The sequence below is a fragment of the Lathyrus oleraceus genome, chromosome 5 (assembly GCF_024323335.1).
Source record: "Lathyrus oleraceus cultivar Zhongwan6 chromosome 5, CAAS_Psat_ZW6_1.0, whole genome shotgun sequence".
Classification (NCBI taxonomy): Eukaryota; Viridiplantae; Streptophyta; class Magnoliopsida; order Fabales; family Fabaceae; genus Lathyrus; species Lathyrus oleraceus.
The window spans coordinates 565,714,226-565,737,649 of NC_066583.1; the positions used below are offsets into that span (position 1 = coordinate 565,714,226).

The window sequence follows — 23,424 nt, forward strand, 5'->3', positions numbered from 1 at the left end:
AGACACATCCAAAGGAAGTACACTCCCTTTGCCAATTCAGCTGATTTAGTTGCTAGGGATCCTTAGGATGATAGTTTCCTTTTCTCTTCTATTTATATTTTGGTTTCTGAAATTGTACTCAGTGTAATCCTTCCAAATTTTATGAATAAAAAGAGATTTCATGGTTAATTGAATTGTTATTATTATTGATTACTATTATTAATTGAAAATATTTGCAAATAGAACTTTATATGTTCCTTGAAATCAAATCAAAAACATTTCATGCACCATTTTCATAACAGGTTTCTTCAGCCAAATGTCTTATGGTTCTTCTTTTGTGTATCAGATAAGCTGACTCATCACTATAATACTCGAGCTAATCGCCAGAGAAGAATGGAACATCTAGAACAAGAGAACGGAGAGCTTAAGGATGAGATTTCCAGACTCACTGCTTTGATGGAGTCTGTTATTGCTGCTCATAATCAACCATCTCTGCCTCTTGCAACTCCTCCTCCTCAAAGGACTGTGATTTTTGAGATTGCTTCGACGTTAGTGCCCGGAGTTGCTGCTAGCCAGCTGTAGCGGTAAATTCATGATCATTAAGCTATGGATAAACTTAACGTCAATAAAACCAGAGTCGCCGCCGCGCTTTTATTGTTTCCAAAGGAAAAGGAAAAAGTACGAACAAAACCCAAAGATAAGAAGTTTTCAAATCAAAACTAATAAAATGCCATAGATTCCAGGTAAGGGTTTGGTTACACAGAGGGAAAGTGTTAGCACCCAAAGTGTCCTAGGTACTCCTAGGGAGCCCTTTTTATGTGTGTATATGTTTTTGGTATAAAATGATGTTTGAGAAAAAATAGATTGTGGGTATGAGAAAGAATTTATTGATTATATTTTTGTGTTTGACAAGACCTTCAGACTTGTGCCTACGTACCAACATAAAAATGAGGGATTAAAACCTCGTAGTTCGTGGTAACAATTTCAAAATGAGTTGCTTTTAACAGAAATTTAAATTTAAAAGAGGCACAAAGGGCTTAAAAGAGTTTGAATGAGTGCTAGTTCTTTTTTTCTTTTTGAAATTTTAAGTCAAGTATGGTTAAATTTATTTACAAGTTTGATTTAAGAAAAGAGTTTAAAAATGCAATGGCCTAAGGCCAAAGTTTCTAATTTGCAATAAAGTCTAAGTTTAGAAATCACAAGCAAAGAATATTTTGAAAGGGGGAGAGATTTGAAATTTAAGAAAATGGAAGGAGATGAAGAGACTAATCCTAAGCAAAAATTAAAAGGTAAGGGTTGAAAAGATCTGATGAGTGGGATGCAATCCAATAGACAAGAGTGTCATATAGAGACCCACTTTTCCTTTGGACTTTGGAATCAAGCAAAATCAATAAGCAAGTAACAAAGTGAAGAGTAAGGCATCAAATAAAGATAGTCACATCCAAGCTAGCAACTTCATAGTCTTATTCTTAATCTTCCCATGTATCAGATGACATACTTCTTAAATGGCTCAGAATAAGGCATCAAACACAGATTCAAAGTAACATTTGCATGAAGACCATGTAGTAGATGAACTCGTATGGATCTCAATACTTGCATCAGATGAAAGCTCAAATCACAATAACTTGGTTCCAGAAATGGTGGCATTGGCCAAGTCCTTTTGCATAGGGAATGTTGCCTAATTCTAAGTCCAAAGCTCAGATCACATCCAACAGTCCACACAAACACTTTTTAGAGTTTTTTGTTTGTTTATTAAGTATTTTAAGGTCCTAAGACCACAAACACAAATAAGATACACAGACAAATATATACAATCATAATATACGGCTCAAATAAGCAAAGGGAAAAATGGCATAAACATAAACAAGTTAAATGATATATAAATGGAAAATGGTAAATGACTTGAATTAAAATGACATAAAGTAAATGACTTGAAATTAATAACAAGAATAAAATTTAGTCAAATGTTAGTTAATTAGATGTTAGTATTATTTTTCTTTTCAATTGATTAAGTCATTCTTTGGAGAACACTCAACCCTTTATTCACAAGCATGGATCCTTGAACCAAGACATCTTCCAAAGGAAGGAAAAAAGGCCAAGTTTTCATACAATACCATGAAATGAGGGAGACTTACAATCCCACTTACTAGAATGCTATGCCTTTTGGGTCAAAAAATTAGCGCTATGTTAAGCAGTCGTAATTGGACTTATGTAGAAGTCACAACTATCTGAGGTCGGGCAATATAAATTTAGGTGCTAATGCATGTTAGAGATATGGTATAATGAACCATACTCCTAAAACATACCACACTCAAAAAATAAAATGATCAAAGGATGGACCTAATCTCATCCGTACTTGTATTGGTTCATCTAACATAAGTTATTGATAAACCAATTAGCCTTAGGATATTGAGATGTCATTGGCCAATGGAAAGGATGGGATAGAATGGGATTGAAGATGAAGAGGGAGGGGAGATGAGACAAACACAAATTGGTCATGGGAGGAATTTTATCAAATTAAAATCATTCATTCATTTTGGGAGATGAAATGTACATTTCATCAATCCCCTAAATCCAATGATTTTAATCCAATAAAAGTCAAATCAACCTTGACCAAGGCCCAAACACATTGTCAAACTTCACAAGTCAATAAAAATGGCTCAACACAATTTATTCACAATTAATCAATTAAAAATCAAATTAAAATGCATTTAAATTAAATTATGTTTGATCAAAAACCTAAAACCTCCTCAAAACACCAAATAAATGGCCAAGAGATTTATCCTAGGTCAATGAAGGTCAAAAGACCTTAGACAAAAAATTTCATAATTTTTGAAAAGTCAGAAGTATTTTTAAATAATTAAAAATATGCACAAAAACAATTAAATCATGAAAAATATCAATATTAATCCAAAAAATAATTTTAATTCGGAAAATGAAAGAGAAAAATATTTGATTTTTTTTTATGAAAGTCCCATATTTTTTAGATTAATAATGAAATTAATATGAATTAATTAAAAATAATGGGTTAAATGAAATATTCAGAAATTCAAAAAAATGAGAGCCATTTGATCTCCCTCATTAATTGAGGTGGCAGATCAGATGGTGATAATCACGCATTCCATGATGCGCTGTAGTCAACGTGGCATATGCTTGGTAATTAAAAGCAACGCATGAGATTAAAAGATGGAGAGAAGATCTGATGGAAAGGAGCATGCCACCACACCACCGGAGCTAGGGTTCCGGTTATCTTCTCCGGTGGACCTCATCGGACTGGTCCACCACCAACCACCATTAAAATGAAAAAGCATGACATGGATTTAAAGAAAAAATGCTCAGGAGCTCGAATCTGGCCTCAATTTTGTCCAATTCCAAGTATATAAAAAGATACAGGGATTTGAATTTTGAGGATCATGAACTGAGTTGCTTCGATTTGACCTCAAAGCAACTCAATCTTGTTGCCTATATTCGTAGGACTTCAGCAAACCAACAATCAATCAAAATGGATGAGAAATGAGGGAGAATCGAAGAAGAAAAGTTTTTAAAATCTCACCTTCGAGGACCTTCATATTAGCTTGATCTTGCTTCCAATTTGGCTTGGCTTGACTCTAGAAGCTTGCAGGAATTGATTTGGATGGCTAAAAAGCTTGGACTCTTGGAGTTTCAATTCTAAAATAGAATGAGAATTGAAACTCGATTTATCAAGAAATCTTCAAGATTATCCTTTAAATGGTGCTTGGGGAAGAAGGGGGTCGAAGCTTGGGCAAGAGGATCCCATTTCTGATCACCAGGTCATGTATTTATAGGCTACCAAGTGCTTTTCACACACTTCCAATTTTGGCAAAAATTTGAATTCCTCTCTTGCATGGATGCATGGGCGTGTACTAAGCCCGTGAGATGATGTAATATGATCCAAAGTTTAATGTACTTCATGTTGAAATCATGTTAGAAGCTCATGCAAATGTGTGTGAAAATTGGAACTTGAAATTATTCAAATGGTGCTTTAACTTACACCCATGCACAAGTCCCTCATACTTTGTCCAAATGGGATGATTTTGGACTTTTTGGAAAGGTGAGATCAAAGGGAACAACTTTCTTGTTGAACACTTTTTCCTTTGAATCTTGGATCATGATAAATTTTGAGGTGGAAGTTTGGTAAATCAAGCATATTTGAGGTGGAAGTCCCAAGTCAAATGTTCACTTCTTCCAGCTTGAATAACTTTTTCTATGGACTTCAAATGAGAAATGTTCCTTCATAAAAGTTATATCTATTTAAAACCTATTTAATTTGGTCATAAATTTGACCTCATTTGGATTTGGAATGAAGGAGTTATGCATTTTAGAAGTTGAGGAAAATCACTTATTCAATGGTAATGGCCCAAAATGACCTATAATGTTTCCTCTTGGCACATGCATTTTCATGTTGAATTTGCACTTCCTCCAAACATAAAAGTTGAATTAGACATCTTGAATTTGATCATGAAATTTTAATGGATTTCATATCATAAAAATTGAGCAAGTTATAGTCTTGGGAAGTTGACCTCCAAACTAGGGTTCAGACAAAATGACCTATAATCTTTCATCATAAAAAATGACTTTCCAAGAAAAACTAGCTCTTTACCTCAACATGAAAGTTGTTTGGAATGTAATTTAGAGTAACTTGTATCTTGGAAACATTTTCATATGACAAATATTGTAGGAGATAAGGTCTAGGGAACCCCAGTTTTGACTAGTTGACTTTCTCTAGTCAACCACCATGAACCAACTTGCTAGCTTGATATTATCTTGACTTTTGAGGCTCATGGAGGATCATATATGCATAAGATGATGTAATGTGAAGTATCCCTTTATATATTTGATCAATTGTTAAAGAAACTTGTTGAAGAAGTCACATAAGATACCCAGATGAATTAGGGTTTCCAAGGCAAACAAGCTCCAAACTCTTGATGATTTCTTGATCAAAATAACATGTGAAGATCATGGGGATCCATATATGATAATTAGAGCCAATGTGAACCATTTCTTGATTGATCTCCTTGCATTGAGAGTCTTAAACCCTAGATATGAGCTTTGATAGAGCATAGGTGAGCATACACACTACCTACAAAAGCAACAAACTATACATTGACATATTTTTGGTATTTTGGTTAGTAAATAAAGAAGAAAAAAAGTATGATACATTCTATGCCACGTTAGCATCTTGTCACGCTGGCACTGTCATGTGTATGTCCAATCACAAAAAATCTTCCATGTGGCGCGCCATGTCAGCTTTTGTTAACTGACTTTGATAAGATTGACCAAAAGTGTGCACAACAAATATTAGGAGGATCATTCTTTAAAGGAAATCTTTTAGGGACTAAAAATTAAAATGACAATATTTATGAGGACCAAAAACTTATTTAACCTTAAGTACAAAAATTAAGAGGACACACCCCTTTTGTAATGAAAAAATGCAAAGTTATTGGTGTTGGAATTCGAAGTGTGTCACTCCTTAACCTGTCACCACAATTGTTATTTTGAATCGTGGTGAAAAGTATTTTAATAATTAACAAAAAATAAAGGCACCTAAATATGAGTTATTATTTCGGTAGAATAAATTGTCGAAGTAAGAAGATGTTACAAAATCTATATTTTGTATTACTGTTTGGAAGGAAAGAAATAATCAGTTGTTTGGATCAAAGAGGTTGACGCGTGAAATTATTCGAAAAAGGTAAAATTCCTGTTCATGAATTGTTAAAAACAAAGACAAAAATATTTGACTTTGACCTGAATAGTGGTGGTTTCATCGAACGATTTATTTTGATTTTGGTTTTTTTTATTTAATTTTTCTTTGATGGTGTTTTTAACCTTGTTTTAACCCTTTGTTTTTTTAAATAATTGATTTCCTTCTTGGTTATGTCTTATGCTTAAAAGATTATTAAAATTAATTATTTAGATATTAAAATAAATTATGATTAAAAATAGTTTTCACACAAAGTGGACAATATCTTATCATTATTGTGGTCAACAGACTTGAGATTGACCAAAATATTGGTAATAAAAGGAGAATAAACTAACATGCTTGAGGTTTGCTCCTAATTTCAAATGGGGCAAACGTTGTGGTACAAAAGTGTACATTTTAAGAATCAAAGTTAAATATATTTTATATAGAACATTCCCACTCCTCAATATATCTTTTAATAGCCATAGTAGTAAGATGACTTAAGATCAACCGGAATAAAAAGTTTAAAAAAATAGATGGAGAAAGTAAATAAGTAAAATTAATTAAAAATAATCGTAAAAAGTAAGATAAATATGATTTTTTAAATAAACGGTTTTACTGTTTAAAAACATCATATAAAAGCATTTGTTTTCAAAATTATGTAATCAATATTTCATACTTTCATATAGTAACAAGCAAAGTAATAATCGTGTATTCAATTTGAAACTACTTTATTTATATCTTGTCAACAAAGAAGAAAAGTAACAAAGACTATTATTTAAAAACCATAAAGTATTGATTGTACGAACATCACGGGACCACGTTTCATGATTAATTCGCATTTGATCCCCCTACCACAATTTAAAAATTCTCAAACATATATTAATGAGGTAATTGCCCGCAGAGAAACGCTCATAATCAATTTCTATCGTACTTTTTTTATTTTTTTAATCAAATGTCGTCCTTCTCTTAAATACATTGTTTTAGGACAAATCATATATCCCAAAATGTGATTATTTGTAAATGAGATTAGCTAAACGATGTGACTCAAAGTTTGTAAGAAACCCCTTAAGCACATGTTGTGTTTCTTCTTACATAGTCTCTAGTCTATTCATTTATGATCTAAACTCTATGAATTGATAGTTTGTTTTTTCTTTAATTGCAATTTTAGTATTTTTTTTACTAATATATGAATTTTAATTTATAATGTTTAATTTGTAATTTTGATTTTTTAATTAATTTTTGGATTTTAATTTCTTTATTTTTAAATATATAATTTTGATTCTCTATTCTTCACTATCTCTCAAAGAAATTGATCAAAACACTTATATGTCATTGTTTTATGATGAATTTATTATTAGACTATATTCATTAACCTTCTTCGTATCATTATTAAATGTGATTTTACCGTTCAACATGATTGAGATGACATTTTTAATATATTTTTTTATAACAAAAAAATTTAAGAGTTCTCTACCAAGAACAAAATTTTTACAAAGTTGGCATGAAAGAATTTTCCGATGCCTCATCATTATAACAACACATCAAATATCCTTCCGACCAACTCTCGAATGTTGGTATACATGTTTCCAACGAACGTACGGTGCTTCAACTTGTCTCGGGTCTTTATGATGCTTATGTTATTGTCGGATTTCAAATCCTTCATTCTATTAATTTTCCTTATTTTTACAAGGCCCAATATATGTTTTTCCTTGATGAAATGACACATGCAAAACGAACGACTATTACCACTGATAACTCGTTACTACGAGAAACACTTTTAACATCAATTGGATATGAGGTGTTATCTCAGTTTCATATGTGAGATAATGAATGATGTCATTAAAGGTGTGCCACATTATCTCTCGGTTAGAATTCCACTAACGAGAAATGTGTAATAGTCATGGATTCGATCTCTAGTGAAACTTTTTAGAATTTTTAAATGACAAAAATGACTTTCCCCTTCCATTTTTCCATTTAACCGAGGAGAAATATACAATTGAGTTTATTATATCTAATGTAGATTGCTTATTTTACCAAACTCTAACTGAACATATAATCTTTCAAATTGATATAAAAAAATAATTATATAAAAAATCATGTTATATTTGAAGAATAACTTACACTAATCAATGATTTCTAAGCATCTTATAACTCATTGTTCACCCCTCGTCTTTAGCGGTTAGAATTTCATTAATGTTTCAAGTTCTTCATTCAACACTTCCTTCTCTACTAATTCATTCTTCAAAGCATAAAACTTGATATTTTGCAAAATGGATAGGTACAAAAGAAAGTTGAACGAAAACTAAAAGCATTGAGTGAAATTTTAACCATTAAAGAACGTGAGATAGATATTGTATTACATAATACTCGAAAACCATTGACTAGTGTAAGATGTTTTTCAAATAAAACATAATTTGTCATATTATTATTTTTTGTTGGTTCTATGTGTTGGCATCAATTTTGGTAAAACTTAGAGTTATCACAAGTTGTCACGCGTGTTGTCTTGACATGTGATATCAGCTTCCTGCAGGATGTTTAAATATGGTTGTGCAGGATTTAGCTAAGATGTCAGACCCGATGTTAAGACATGTGTATACAGAACATTCAGTCTGAATGTTATGTATCGTGATATTGAGCTTTTCATGCAAATCTGTGTGTGCCTATGTGGAGATTGAATGCACTATTCAATGAGTAATTTGATTTAAAAACAGATTGTTCTATTTTCCAATAAGGGATGATTAGCTGTTGTTTCTTAGGAGATACGCAAGGAAAATAGAATTAGGGTTTTATGCTGCCCAAGCCCATTCAAAAAGATTCTATTTAAAGGCCATGTAAAACCTGGTTTAGACACACAAGAGACGAACGATAAAGAGAGAGAGTTTTCGGGTTTTAGCCTTGTGTGAGCTTGTGTATTGTGAGTCATTCATTCATCTTGGTGATGTATGAATTGGATTGAGTTTTGTATTGTATTTTGTCCACTCTAAGCTTTGAAGCACGAGTGTTTGTTTACTTGGTTGAAGTTTTTAAGCAAGATCAAGTATGTGTCCTTGAAGTGTGTCTTCTTTATTTTGTATTTGTTTTTATATCACTGTTGTGATTGAGGGGGGTGAGTTGGGTCTCATATCTAAGAGTTCTTAGATAGAAGTCACACGGGTAGAGATTAGGTGAAAAGACTGTAACTTGAAGTTGTTTACTGAGATTCTTTGAACTAATTATGTTTAGTGGATTTCCTTTCTGGCTTGGTAGCCCCCAGACGTAGGTGAGTTTGCACCGAACTGGGTTAACAATTGCTTGTGTCACTTGTTCAATTGTTTCTTTGTTTTTATCCTGTTTACATTTTATTTGTTGTTCAGATATTAGTGTCGTGACATTACCTTCGACATCTTATATCTGATACCAGAATTTCAATTGGTATCAGAGCAGGCATCCTGCTCTGGTTCTGGGTGAGATCTTGGGACATTACTTTCTGGTACTATGGATAGAGACGGAGGATCTGTACACAGACCACCAATTCTAAATGGATCTAACTATGACTACTGGAAACCTCGAATGGTAGCCTTCTTGAAATCTTTGGATAATAAGGCTTGGAAGGTTGTTCTAACAGGCTGGGAACATCCCTTCACTACGAAGGAATGAGAAGTTACAACTGATAAGAATCCTGAGGAAGAATGTACCAAGGAGGAGGATGAACTAGCTCTTGGAAACTCTAAAGCATTGAATGATATATTCAATGGGGTTGATAAGAACATCTTCAGGCTGGTGAACAACTGTGAGGTGGCTAAAGATGCTTGGAATATTCTTAAAACCACTCATGAAGGTACCTCTAGAGTGAAGATGTCTAGATTGCAGCTGCTTACTACTAAGTTTGAGAATTTAAGGATGAAAGAAGATGAAAGTATTCATGACTTCCATATGAATATACTTGAAATTGCTAATGCCTTAGGAGCCCTGGGTAAGAAGATGTTAGATGAAAAGCTTGTGAGGAAAATTCTCAGGTCACTTCCCAAGAGATTTGCCATGAAAGTGACAGCCATAGAAGAATCTCAAGATATCTGCAAGATGAGAGTGGATGAGCTAATTGGATCCCTCCAAACATTTGAGTTGGGAATGAGTGATGGATCTGAAAAGAAAGTCAAAAGCATAGCCTTTATGTCAAACACTGAAGAGAGAGAGGAAGAAAGTGGTCAAGATACTGATGAAGGTCTGGCAAATGATGTAGCATTACATGGGAGACAATTCAACAAACTCCTAAAGAGGATGGATGTGAGGTCAAAGTCTAATGTCAAGAATAACTCATTTGACATCAGTAGGCCCAATGATGCTGGAAGAAGAACAACATCTGAGGAAAAATCCAAACAGGGCAAAAGAATTCAGTGCCATGAATGTGAAGGGTATGGACACATTAGAGCTGAATGTGGGACTTATCTCAAGAAACAGAAGAAGAGTCTTGCTGCTACTTGGTCTGATGGCAATTCTGAAAGTGAAATAGAAGGAAAGTCTGTCAATCTTGTGACTGCCTTGACTGGAAGATGAGATTCTGATGAAGACTCTAGTGATGATGAACTAACCTTTGATGAATTAGCTACTTCCTACAGGAAGTTGTGTTTCAGAAGTGAAGAAGTGTGTCAACAAGTGGAGAATAAGAAGAAACTGATAACCCAACTAGAGGATGAGAAGACAGAACACTTAGAAACCATTTCTAAGTTGAAGATCGAAGTCGTGTTCCTGAACTCCAAACTGGATGAGATGACGAAGTATGTCAGAATGCTAAATAGTGGATCTGACACCTTAGACAAAATCCTCCATACTGGAAAGATGGCAGGAGACTTGACTGGCCTTGGGTTCAATGAATCCTCTCCTGATTGTAGTCCCACTGGTAGCAAACCAAAGATGTCACATCAGGTGTCTCAACATCACAAGGAAGGACAACATAAAGGAAAACACCAAAGATGGAGATGTCATTACTGTGGGAAATTTGGCCACATAAAACCATTCTGCTTTAGGTTGTATGGTTATCCTAGTCCTACTCATCATCAACCTAGACCCAAACAACATATCCCTGTTAACAGAAAACAGTGGGTTCCTAGGGCTGGTGCTACTAACTTGATAGCTCACACCTCCTTCAGAGTCTCAGCCAAAGAAGATTGGTACTTTGACAGTGGATGCTCCAGACACATGACTGGAAGCAAAAACCTGTTAATTAACCTCCAACCTCATGCCACCAGCTATGCAAATTTTGGTGATGGAGCAAAGGGTGAAATCAAGGGGATTGGAAAGCTGAACTGTCCTGGAGTCCCTAACCTTGATAATGTGTTGCTTGTTAAATGATTGACTGTAAACTTGATCAGTATCAGTCAACTATGTGACCAAGGCCTAAATGTGAACTTCACAAAAAACTGGATGATTGATTACTAATGCAAAAAAATGAGGTGATCATGAAAGGAGACAGGTTTAAGGACAACTGCTATATGTGGAATTCTCAAGAAACTAGCTATTCATCAATATGTGCTCTAGCTAAATAAGAATAAGTGAAACTATGTCATTAAAAACCGGGTCATCTGCATCTTAAAGGAATGAAGAGGATCATATTTGTTGAAGTTGTCAGAGGAATCCCAAAATTAAAGATTGATGATGGAAGAGTTTGTGGTGAATGTCAGATTGGAAAGCAGACAAAGATGTCACATCAAAAGATCAAACATGACACCACATCTAGAGTGTTGGAACTTCTCCACATGGACTTGATGGGACCTATGTAGGTGGAAAGTCTTGGTGGGAAAAGGTATGCTTATGTTGTGGTGGACGACTTCTCTAGATATACCTGGGTGAATTTTATAAGGGAAAAATTTGATGTGTTTGATGTGTTCAAAGATCTTTGCCAAAGACTTCAAAGAGAAAGAGAGAGTCATGTTATCAGAATCAGAAGTGATCATGGGAAAGAATTTGAGAACAGTAAATTTGCTGAATTCTGTTCATCTGAAGGAATTGGTCATGAGTTCTCTTCTCCCATTACCCCTGAGCAAAATGGTGTGGTGGAAAGAAAAAATAGAACTCTCCAAGAATCTGCTAGAGCTATGATTTATGCTAAGAAGTTTCCTTACCACTTCTGGGCCAAAGCTATGAACACGGCATGTTGTGTTCACAACAAAGTAACCTTGAGGAAAGGGACCCCAACCACTTTATATGAAGTCTGGAAGGGAAGAAGACCTACTGTCAAATACTTCCATGTGTTTGGTAGTAAATGTTATATCCTAGTTGATCGTGAACAAAGAAGGAAACTGGACCCCAAGAGTGATGAAGGAATATTTCTGGGCTACTCAACAAACAACAGAGCCTTTAGAGTTTTTAATTCCAGAACAAAAGTTATGGTGGAATTTATCAATGTTGTTGTTGATGATCAAGAGACTGATGTCACAAACGATGTTGAAACATTTCTGAATGATGCCCCAGCTGATCTCCTGGACAAAAGTAATGAGAGTAAGTCCACTCAAGCTGAACCTGAAGATGATAAAGTTAATAAGGGACCCTCTATCAGAATTCAGAAGGATCATCCTAAAGATCTCATTACAGGAGACCCAAATAAAGGGGTCACCACTAGATCAAGGGAAGTGATCTCACATGCCTGTTTTGTGTCCAAAATTGAGCCTAAGAATGTTAAAGAAGCCTTAACTGATGAATTCTGGATTAATGCCATGAGGAAGAGTTAGGCCAATTCAAGAGAAATGAAGTGTGGGAATTGGTTCCAAGACCTGAAGGAATAAATGTCATTGGAACAAAGTGGGTTTACAAGAATAAATCTGATGAAAAAGGTGTGGTTACTAAAAATAAAGCAAGATTGGAAGCACAAGGATACACTCAAGTTGAAGGAGTTGACTTTGATTAAACATTTTCTCTTGTAGCTCGCCTGGAGTCCATTAGATTATTACTAGGAGTGGCATGTATTCTGAAGTTTAAACTGTTCCAAATGGATGTGAAAAGTGCCTTCTTAAATGGCTACTTAAATGAGGAGGTGTATGTTGAACAACCTAAGGGGTTCACAGACCCAAACCTTCCAAAGAATGTGTATAAGTTAAGGAAAGCTCTCTATGGGTTGAAACAAGCTCCTAGAGCTTGGTATGAGATACTCACAGTGTTTCTCATTGACAATGGATACAGAAAGGGAGGCGTTGATAAGACTTTATTTGTCAAAGATGAAGGAGGAAAGCTCATGGTGGCTCAGATATGTGTGGATGATATTGTGTTTGGTGGGATGTCAAGTAAGATGGTTCAACATTTTGTTGAGTAAATGCAGTCTGAATTTGAAATGAGCCTTGTTGGAGAACTAACCTATTTTCTTGGCCTACAAGTCAAGCAGATGGAAGATTCTATCTTTCTATCTCAAAGTAAATATGCCAAAAATATTATTAAGAAGTTTGGCATGGAGAATGCAAACCACAAGAGGACACCTGCTCCTACTCATCTGAAAGTGTCTAAAGATGAAAATGGTGTCAGTATGGATCAAAGTCTCTACATAAGCATGATAGGGAGTTTGCTATATCTCACAGCAAGCAGACCTAACATTGCTTTTGTTGTAGGTGTATGTGCTAGATATCAAGATGAACCAAAGGTGAGTCACATAAACCAAGTGAAAAGGATCCTGAAATATGTCAATGGCACTAGTGACTATGGGATGCTATATACTCATGGATCTGAATCTCTGCTGTCTGGATATTGTGATGTTGATTGGGCTGTAAGTGCTGATGATATGAAAAGCACATCAGGAGGATGCTTCTTCTTGGGGAACAATTTAATATCATGGTTTAGTAAGAAGCAAAATTGTGTGTCTCTGTCTACTGCTGAAGCTGAATACATAGCAGCTGGAAGTAGTTGTTCTCAACTGGTGTGGATGAAACAAATGCTGACTGAATACAATGTCACGCAAGATATCATGACATTGTACTGTGACAACCTGAGTGCTATAAACATTTCTAAGAATCCTATTCAGCACAACAGGACAAAACATATTGACATCCGTCACCATTTTATTAGAGAACTCGTGGAGGATAAGATTGTAGCCTTAGAGCATGTTGCTACTGAGATGCAGTTAGCTGATATTTTTACAAAGGTGTTGGATGTAAATTAGTTTGAAGTCCTGAGAGAAAAATTAGGGTTTTACATTTATGAAGACTTGTAGCAATTAATATGGAGTGGGAAACGTAAGCAAAGTAGTGTCTATGTGGCTAAAATAAAGCGCCCCCGTAATGGTAAATCATCACCTAGTTTTGGAAATACCATCTATTACCTTTTCACACGCTACCCCCACAACCTCATTACCTACTCCAACTCTTCCAACTTCCTGCTTCTTCCTCACACTCCTCTGCTAGGGAAACTGCAATTTTTCCACAGAAACTTCAAAATGTCACAACATCAAACTACTCCTGCTTCAAAAACTATTAAGTCTACTCAAAAGGTTAGCGCTCCTTCCATGGACTTTCACGATGATGAAATTCTGGATATGGTTCCCCTATCAGTTATTCCCTGCGAGGCCCTTGATTTGAACCATCCCATGGATGCCTTAGCTTCTGCATGCCCCAATCAAGGTAACATCTCTATTATCCCTTCTGGCTCATCTCATGCCACTAACTCTAAGGAAGATATACACCACACTGATCGTGTCATAAGAAACCTAGTCACTAGAATCCTTAACGAAGGACATTCTGTGAAGGGAGTCTTTACTCCCTTGTCTAAAATGTACCCCTCTCCTGAGGTTGCACAACATAGTGAGAAGGATGACGATTCCTCCAGTTCTGAGAAGGACATGGTTGTTGAAGGTTTGTGCTCTCTAGGGCAAACTGTGTCTGGTAAAGGAAAATTTATGGCATCTAAAACTGCCAATGCTTCTCATTCTGAGAAGCATGATGTTGCAAACGATGTGATTGACCTAGAGGATGATAGGTCTGATGATCAAGAGGATAGCTTACTTCATCAATTAAAGCCAAGTGTGGCTAAGCGTATGAAGACTCGAAAAGGAAGATATGTGGCTGAACTGATGTCAACTAAAACAGCTAAGAAGACTGTTGGTGTTGGTCCTTCCAAATCTTGGAGCAAGATTGAAGTGAAGAAGAGGAAGGTTAGAGAAGTTTCTGAGTCTGAAGAGGATGTTGAGGAAGATGTCCCTGACATCTCTCCTGTGAAGAAAACCACTGTGAGGAAGTCTCCTGCTAAAGTTGTTGATGTGCATTTGGATACTATTTCTTTCCATCTTGAGGATGGAGCTGCCAAATGGAAATTTGTGATTCAAAGAAGGGTGGCTGTGGAAAGGGAGTTAGGAAAGGATGTTGTTGAAGTCAAGGAGGTCATGGACCTGATAAAGACTGTTGGGTTGATGAAGATTGTGGTTGGGTTCTCTCAGTGATATGAGGGTTTAGTTAAGGAAATCATTGTCAACATTCCTGAGGATATTGCTGATAAGAACAGCAAGGAATTTTGCAAAGTGTTTGTGAGAGGTAAGTGCATCACTTTCTCTCCCACTGTTATTAACAATTTTCTGGGCAGAAAAGTTAAGGGTGCAGGTGAATTGGAAGCTACAGACAATGAGGTCTGTAGAGAAATTACAGCTAGGCAGGTGAAAGGGTGGCCTATTAAGAAGCATCTTCCTGCTGGGAAGTTAACTGTCAAGTATGCTATATTGCATAAAATAAGAGTTGTAAATTGGGTGCCTACCAACCATATTTCCACAATTGCTAATACCCTTGGAAGATTTATCTTTGTTGTTGGAACCAAAATGAATTTTGACTATGGTAGATTTATGTTTAAACAAATTATCAAGCATGCATCTACTAATGCAGTTAAACTGCCTATTGCCTTTCCCTCTATGATTTGTGGGATTATCCTGAATCAACACCCTGGTATTCTGAGTTCTAATGACTTACTAAGTAGAAGAAAACCTGCTTTGTCTGTGCACTATAAACTGTTTGAAGGCAGTCATGTCGAAGACATTGTCATGACATCTTCCATGAAAAAGCCAGCCTCAAAAGTTGGAACTATTGTTGTGCTGAAGGAGACTTGTAAAGAGTTGGGTGAAGGGATAAGGGTAGAAACAGTTAGGAAACAATCATTAGAAGCATTGATTGCAGGCTTGGAGCAAGTTGAAGGTGAAAATATTGATCAGGCTAAGGAAGCTGAAGCCCACACTTCTAGTGAGAGGTCTGCAACTAATGATGAGACAAGTAGCAATTCTGTTTCTAGTGCTGATGAAGCTGTAAGCTCAAGCTCCTTTGATTAGCTCCTTTAAATTTGGTCCCTAGTGATGTGATGGTGTTCATTGATGTGATGGTTTTTATTGATGTGATGCATTTTCTTGTTTTTGGCAATTCTGTTTTGCAGTTTTATTGGTTTGTATCTCAGCTTGCTTACAGCTGATTATGTACTTGGTTTTGTAACCCCTTAACTTTTGACATTTTGGTTTATGACTGAATAGACATTTATTTTGTCTCTTTGGTCTCTTTTGGCTAAAAAGGGGGAGAAGTATCTATAGCTAGATGATGTTTAATGTTATGTTTGATACAAAGAGGGAGAAGTGTTATGTCTGTGTGAAGCAGATTGGTGCTTGGTGTGGACTAGTTAAAGGGGTAGGTGGGGTGTTCTGAGCACAAGCGCATGTGTGTTTACTAGTTGTTATTTTTGCTAGTAATATGTGTATGTTTACTTCTGCTGCTGAACTGATACTTTATTTGATTTCTTGTGAACGTATGATCTGATGTATTTTAGCCCAAATTTGCCAAAGGGGGAGTTTGTTGGTTCTATGTGTTGGCATCAATTTTGGTAAAACTTAGAGTTATCACAAGTTGTCACGCGTGTTGTCTTGACATGTGATATCAGCTTCCTACAGGATGTTTAAATATGGTTCTGTAGGATTTAGCTAAGATGTCAGACCCGGTGTTAAGACATGTGTATACAGAACATTCAGTCTGAATGTTATGTATCTTGATATTGCGCTTTTCATGCAAATCTTTGTGTGCCTATGTGGAGATTGAATACGCTATTCAATGAGTAATTTGATTTAAAAACAGATTGTTCTATTTTCCAATAAGGGATGACTAGTTGTTGTTTCTTAGGAGATACGCAAGGAAAATAGAATTAGGATTTTATGCTGCCCAGGCCCATTCAAAAAGCTTCTATTTAAAGGCCGTGTAAAACCTGGTTTAGACACACAAGAGACGAACGATAAAGAGAGAGTTTTAGGGTTTTAGCCTTTTGTGAGCTTGTGTATTGTGAGCCATTCATTCATCTTGGTGATGTCTGAATTGGACTGAGTTCTATATTGTATTTTGTTCACTCTAAGCTTTGAAGCACGAGTGTATATTTACTTGGTTGAAGCTTTTAAGCAAGATCAAGTATGTGTCCTTGAAGTGTGTCTTCTTTCTTTTGTATTTGTTTTTATATCACTAATGTGATTGAGGGGGAGTGAGTTGGGTCTCATATCTAAGAGTTCTTAGATAGAAGTCACACGGGTAGAGATTAGGTGAAAAGACTGTAACTTGAAGTTGTTTACTAGGAGTCTTTGAACTAATTCTGTTTAGTGGATTTCCTTCCTGGCTTGGTAGCCCCCAGACGTAGGTGAGTTTGCACCGAACTGGGTTAACAATTGCTTGTGTCGCTTGTTCAATTATTTCTTTGTTTTTATCCTGTTTATATTTTATTTGTTGTTTAGATATTAGTGTCGTGACATTACCTTCGACATCTTATATCTGATATCAGAATTTCATTTTCAAAATCAATTTCATATGTTATATGTTCAAAGAGGGTTTAGTGAAACAAATAATCTACATTAGACATGATAAACTCAACTATATTTTATGTCGTTCTAATGTCCTATTGACATGTTCGGCGAAACAAGATGAGAGTTGCACAAAGAATCACAAAATAATATCTCAATCTCAATCTCAAACTCAATAACAACAACTAAACACCAATATATAGTTTTCAAAACTTTACTAAATAGAATAATTAAACAACAACAACTAAAAAACAACAATCTCAATCTCAATAAAACTACAACAACATTAACAATAAACTTATTATGTACTTATGTCAACAAAAACAACAACATATAACATTAAATCTCAGTCTAAACAACAACAACATTAAACAACAAATCAAAAACAAGAATCTCAATCTCAACAAAACTACAACAATATCAACAGTAAACATATTACGGACTTAGGTAAAAAAAACATATAACATCCAATATCAATCTAAACAACAATGACAACATTAAAACTCTAGGGTTTAGGGTGTCAGTAACAACGACAACAATAATAACAACAACAACATTAATGTAACATGAGCAATGATGTTTCACCTACTAGATATGTGAAGAAGAAATCAAAGACATGATTTTTGTATTTCATTGTTGCAAGTATCAAACGATAGTAGTAAACATATATCATCTTTGTATTTCTTGGAATTATGTTCCTCAGATGACATATGTCGAACGCAATGCTTCACCAATAGGTTCGACAAGATACACCATAAACAATACAATAGCTAACACTAGATGATGGAGTAGAAAAGAAATAAAGGGCACAATCAGTTGTTTACCTAGTTCGGTGAAACTGCACCTACATTTGGGGGGCTAAATCCACAACCCAAGAAAGAAAATTCATTATTACTAGCTTAGTACAATTAGATTACAAGCAACAACAAACCCTATGTTATTAAATTCCTCTTCCTAACACTTCCTAATAACTTTCTATTTAGGGTTCCCCCTAAACATGATAACCTACCTGCTTTCTTCTCTACGAATAAACCATGAGAATCTTCTGCATAACAAAATCCAAAATGCAACATTCGGGTGCATGTTGAGCATGGCCCAAATTTCGTACCAACATGCTAGAGCATCTCACCCAACACGTGTTCCTTCTGCAACTTCATAGAGCTTTAGTAAGCTAGACCAATATTGAATACTTGGACACTTCTCCATGTTATTGTTTTTCGAAATACAACCAAACCACTAGAAACTACAATCTCCCCCTTTAGAAATTTGTGGAAAAACAACTCTTCAAGATAAATAGAACTTCTTCCATCAGAACAAGTGACAGTCTTCATAGCATACAATCAACAACAACAAGAGTCATCTTCTAATTATTAGAGTCAAGCTTTAGCAGCGGAAATTCAGAAGCATCAACACTCAAATGCTTACACATAATCTAGTTAGTTGCTCCTAACCAAACAGATAATCATGAAATTATTCACATACTTAGTCATGCACGAATCTAGATAGTTCATAGTTAGTAGCATACAATCCTACTAACCTACATATATCAGCATGAAATCATTCACATACTTAGTCATGCATACATAATCAATTAGTAGTTGATATCAGAATATGCAAGTAATACAACTAACATAGATTTGTTTTCACAAATACAAGGGCCAGATGACTTGCTTGATGTTATAACGTGGAACACATCATTAGCACTTACCAGAGGTTGATTAGTACTAAACAAAAAATGGTGTTACTTAGCATTCAATAACATCATACTACTCCCCCTTTTTTCCATAATTTGGAAAAGGGTGAGGTTTTAAAATTAGCATCTAGAAGTTAGTCATGAAAAGGTTAGTATGTTAGCACATACACAAACAGAAACATGAGAAAACAACTAGAGCAACATCCAAAGAGCACAGGCATTAGATCTATTTTAAAAGTATACAAACATAGGCTATAAAGCCTTTACAAATAAAAAACACCCAGATACAAAATAACATGTCCAAAATACAAGGACCACTAATCTGACCCAACAGGATCAGAAGATCCCTAAAGGTGACTCTTCAATCTTTACGCCTAAGTGAATCCATACAGTTCTCCAAGTCTTCATCTAATTCAAAATCGCTTGTATCCAAATTCATTAGGTATTTCACAATAGCTTATATCTTCCTTATCTTTCCAGGGTTTAGATTCTTGATTAAGATCTTCTTAGTTCTAGTTCCACCAGACGGTCCAACAACTGATATGTTATTCTTAACCTCTCAAACTTCCTTGAATTTCTTCAACCACAACTTCAACATATCAACAACCTCCTTTGATGTCTCAATCTCTTGGACAAGTTTGCTCCAACTATCTTAATTTTGATTCATGTTGAGAGAAGGATATGTAATCTGAGAGTAGGATAAGGCAAGATATTTGTTTTTTCTTGCTTGTAACGTCATCCCGGCTATACCACACTTGAGATAACAAAACAATTTTCCCTTAAATTTTGTACCAAAGTGGTCTTAGGGGAGATAAACGTTTTTCTCTTTTGGCACGACTCCCTAGCATTTATTGTTATTGATTCGCATAAATGCAGACCCCTTTTTCAAAGTTGACTACATCTAATGACTTAGTGACAATGTTATAGACACATGTCATGACATATTATCCCACATACTTCTTTAACATCTGCTTTATCCAATGTAATTTCTTACCACTACTCTCGGTAATAGAGTATTCAGTAGCAATGATCTTCTTCTTGCAGGCCTATGACATTATGTTATTGACAAGAGAAAAACATCTATTACTATCATAATCTTCATTGAAACTTATCATGAGGTTATCCTTTCCTGTCACACAAACTTCCTTCAGTAGTTGAATCATTTCTTCAAATGTAAAAACTTATTTTGACAACCGTAGTCCCTTCAATATTTTGTCAACTAGATTCTTCATAGTAATGAAGAACTACTAACTCCTCCTTCTTCTGAGTTGGTGACTTAGTTACCACTATGATACTAAAGATGTATGATATATATCCCTTATCACATGTATCATCCTTCATTAGCTTTGCATGAAAATCAAGATGATATACAACATCTTCAGTCTTGCTTAATTCTAGGTCAAAATGCATATGATGAATAACATGCTCCACCAAGTTGTCTAACAAACCAACAACACACATGAGAACTTTATTATTATCTTTCACAATGACTTCCTCTGGCAACTGGACATCTTCTTTAGAGATCAAAGCTTCTTTTGGATGTATCTTTCCAAGGGCAATCCTTATTTGACAAAAACACTTCAGCATAATATCCTCATTAAGGGGAAATATGTTACAAAGATCAACATCCTTAATAACCTCTTCATTGCTTGAATCGGACATATTAAGACTATCCTTGATCATAAGACGGACATCCTTATCAGCATTGACAGAGTTCTTAACCTCATTATTAATGTTGTTACTCATACTATTTTCCCTTATGTTCTTCAATATGCTGGCAAAACAAAGTTCTTAAACTTCCTCATTTAAGTACCTATTGAGAGAGACCCTATGCACGTCCATCTGATATAGGTTGAACTTCATAAAAACTGATAGTATTTGACTTTATCTTATGGTTCCAAGAAGATACATATAATCATGGATATTCCCATCTTCAGCAGTAAATGTAATATAGTTTCTTGATTTGACAGTAGCAAATGTAACACACTAAACCCCGACTCTTAATATAAAATATAAATATCACAACTTAGGATGCTACTCAAAATAAAACATACGAATTCATGAATATTTTTTAAAACTTTAGCAATAGAACTCAAAATACCTCTAAACATAAATAATTAATTAAAGGAAAATACTCAAAGAAGCAAACTCCAAACACTAAGTCAAAACAAATAATACGCATGTTCCCGATAGTACACACCAGAGCATATATACCAACTAAATAGTGATATGCGGCAAAATAAACTAAGAAAAGCTCCAAGACTATCTTATAACTCACAAGCAACTACTATTGTTGAGTACCTAATTGTTTATACTCCAGAGGAGCACAAACGCCACAATAACAAAAAAGGGGTGAGAATACACCTTACAAATGATAACAATGAAAAATAGCAACAAAATGGTAAATAACGACAATCACAAATATGTCATTCACACAAAACACAATCACAACTTAAATAGTAATGTAAATTCTAAAGTCACCAACTCCTTCGTCAAAATGCATGTGGTGTCAGATTTTTGGGGTCAGGGGTATGTTACTAATTACCCATGTCTCCAGTTCTTCTTGAATCGTGTCCCTTTCTGGACGTGAGACTTTCATGTTTCCTTTTTGAACATGTCACTCACTAGATCAAAGTCCTACCTAACTCAAAAATATATGCATGCATGATCATGTATAAAAGCAAACATGCAACTCAACAATCATCAAAATATCATCATCATCATCATTATCAAAATATCATCATTAAAACATCATCAAAAAATGTCATCATCAAAACATCATCAAATAAGTTTATACTCTTGAACCAAAATATTGTCAATCACGGGTTATCACTGTAATCCCTTTGGATTACTAATCTCCAAAATTGTCAATCACGGATTGTCACTATAATCCCTCTGGATTACTAATATCCAAAATATATAGTTATTAAAATAATTATTTTTCATCTTAAAAAGAGTAAATTTATATTATCACTCAAACTCATCAAAATACTCATAATTTCTTAAAATTTTATTATATTAGTCATAACTCAAAAGAGTCCACAAAAAACTCAAAAATAACTTAACATTTCTCAATTCTCAAATTGAATCTAGAGTATTCAAAATTTCTCTAAGGGAAATTATTCACAAGTGACAATTTAATAAACTCTAATTACTGATAGTTTTACTCAATTTTAACTCTTTTGGCTTAACGGCTTTCAACAAATAAAAATATTACTCAAAAGGTAACATTATAATGTCAACAATGCTTCAAACTCAACTCAAGTATATCCTATATTATGATCTCCAACTCTAAACAACTCAAAAGCAACTCTAACATCTCTATAACAAATCTAACAAAATAAAACAGGACTCTTAAACTGATCAAAAAGGTAACAAAAGGTCACCACACTCAAAATTGCTAAAAACTCTGGACCTAACTCTAAAATGGTCTCACTTCAAAATATCACCAAATATTATAGACTTATGATAAATTATGAAACTCCAATTTAAAAGTTATTTAAACTCTCTTTCAAACGCACTTAACCATACCTCAAGCGGACTTACGAAACTCCAGTTCTATTCGTTTCGTTCAACCCTATTGTGACAATTCATTCATAAACTCTAAAATAGAATGCCTGACTTCAAAATAGCATAAAAAATTATGTGTTCATGATAAAATTATGAAAAATATCTAGTTTGAAAGATCATTAAACCCTTTTTCTAATATAACTGGTTGCGCCCCAACCAGACTTACGAAACTCAAGTTACACGTGAAACATGATGACCAATACAAGACTGAAATTGATTACACCACCTGGTATAAAAACCAGCAAAATGCTAATGTTGTAGTTCTCCTAGACTCAATTTTCCTACTTTAAAATAAATATTATTGCACTAGCTTTCTAACACAATTGACGACACCTCAAACAGACTTACAAAACTCAAGTTATGTATGAAATAAGGTGATCAATCCCCTTCTACGTCTACCTGCGATTTTATGTATTTTTCTCTCTATTGAACAAATTCGAAACTCGCCTATTTCGCCTATTTGAGTTCTCACCATCCCAAAAACATAACAATTTTTTTATTTTCGTGAAAAAGTTGAATTTTTGAAAAAGTTAGATTTTTTGACATTTGGGAAACTCTTGCTAGGTATTGAACCCAAATCCTGATCCATGGCATTCATGAATGTTACTGCTGGGCTACTTTATTAAACATGTATTTTGATTCTGTTCATATCCATATGATTTCATTTTAACTGATCATCATGTCTTATTATTTAATCTTTGAATTAAATTTGTGCATAAATTA

General features: G+C 34.7%; 1 protein-coding gene across 1 annotated transcript; it reads left to right on the top strand.

Moving 5' to 3' along the window:
* The first annotated feature begins 14,075 nt into the window (after window positions 1–14,075).
* LOC127082088 (uncharacterized) lies at window positions 14,076–16,081 on the top strand. The gene is made up of 5 exons (XM_051022317.1): window positions 14,076–14,774; window positions 14,856–15,061; window positions 15,215–15,567; window positions 15,688–15,920; window positions 16,046–16,081. The coding sequence occupies exons 1-5, from the start codon at window positions 14,076–14,078 to the stop codon at window positions 16,079–16,081; spliced, it is 1,527 nt and encodes a 508-aa protein (XP_050878274.1).
* Window positions 16,082–23,424: the final 7,343 nt, after the last annotated feature.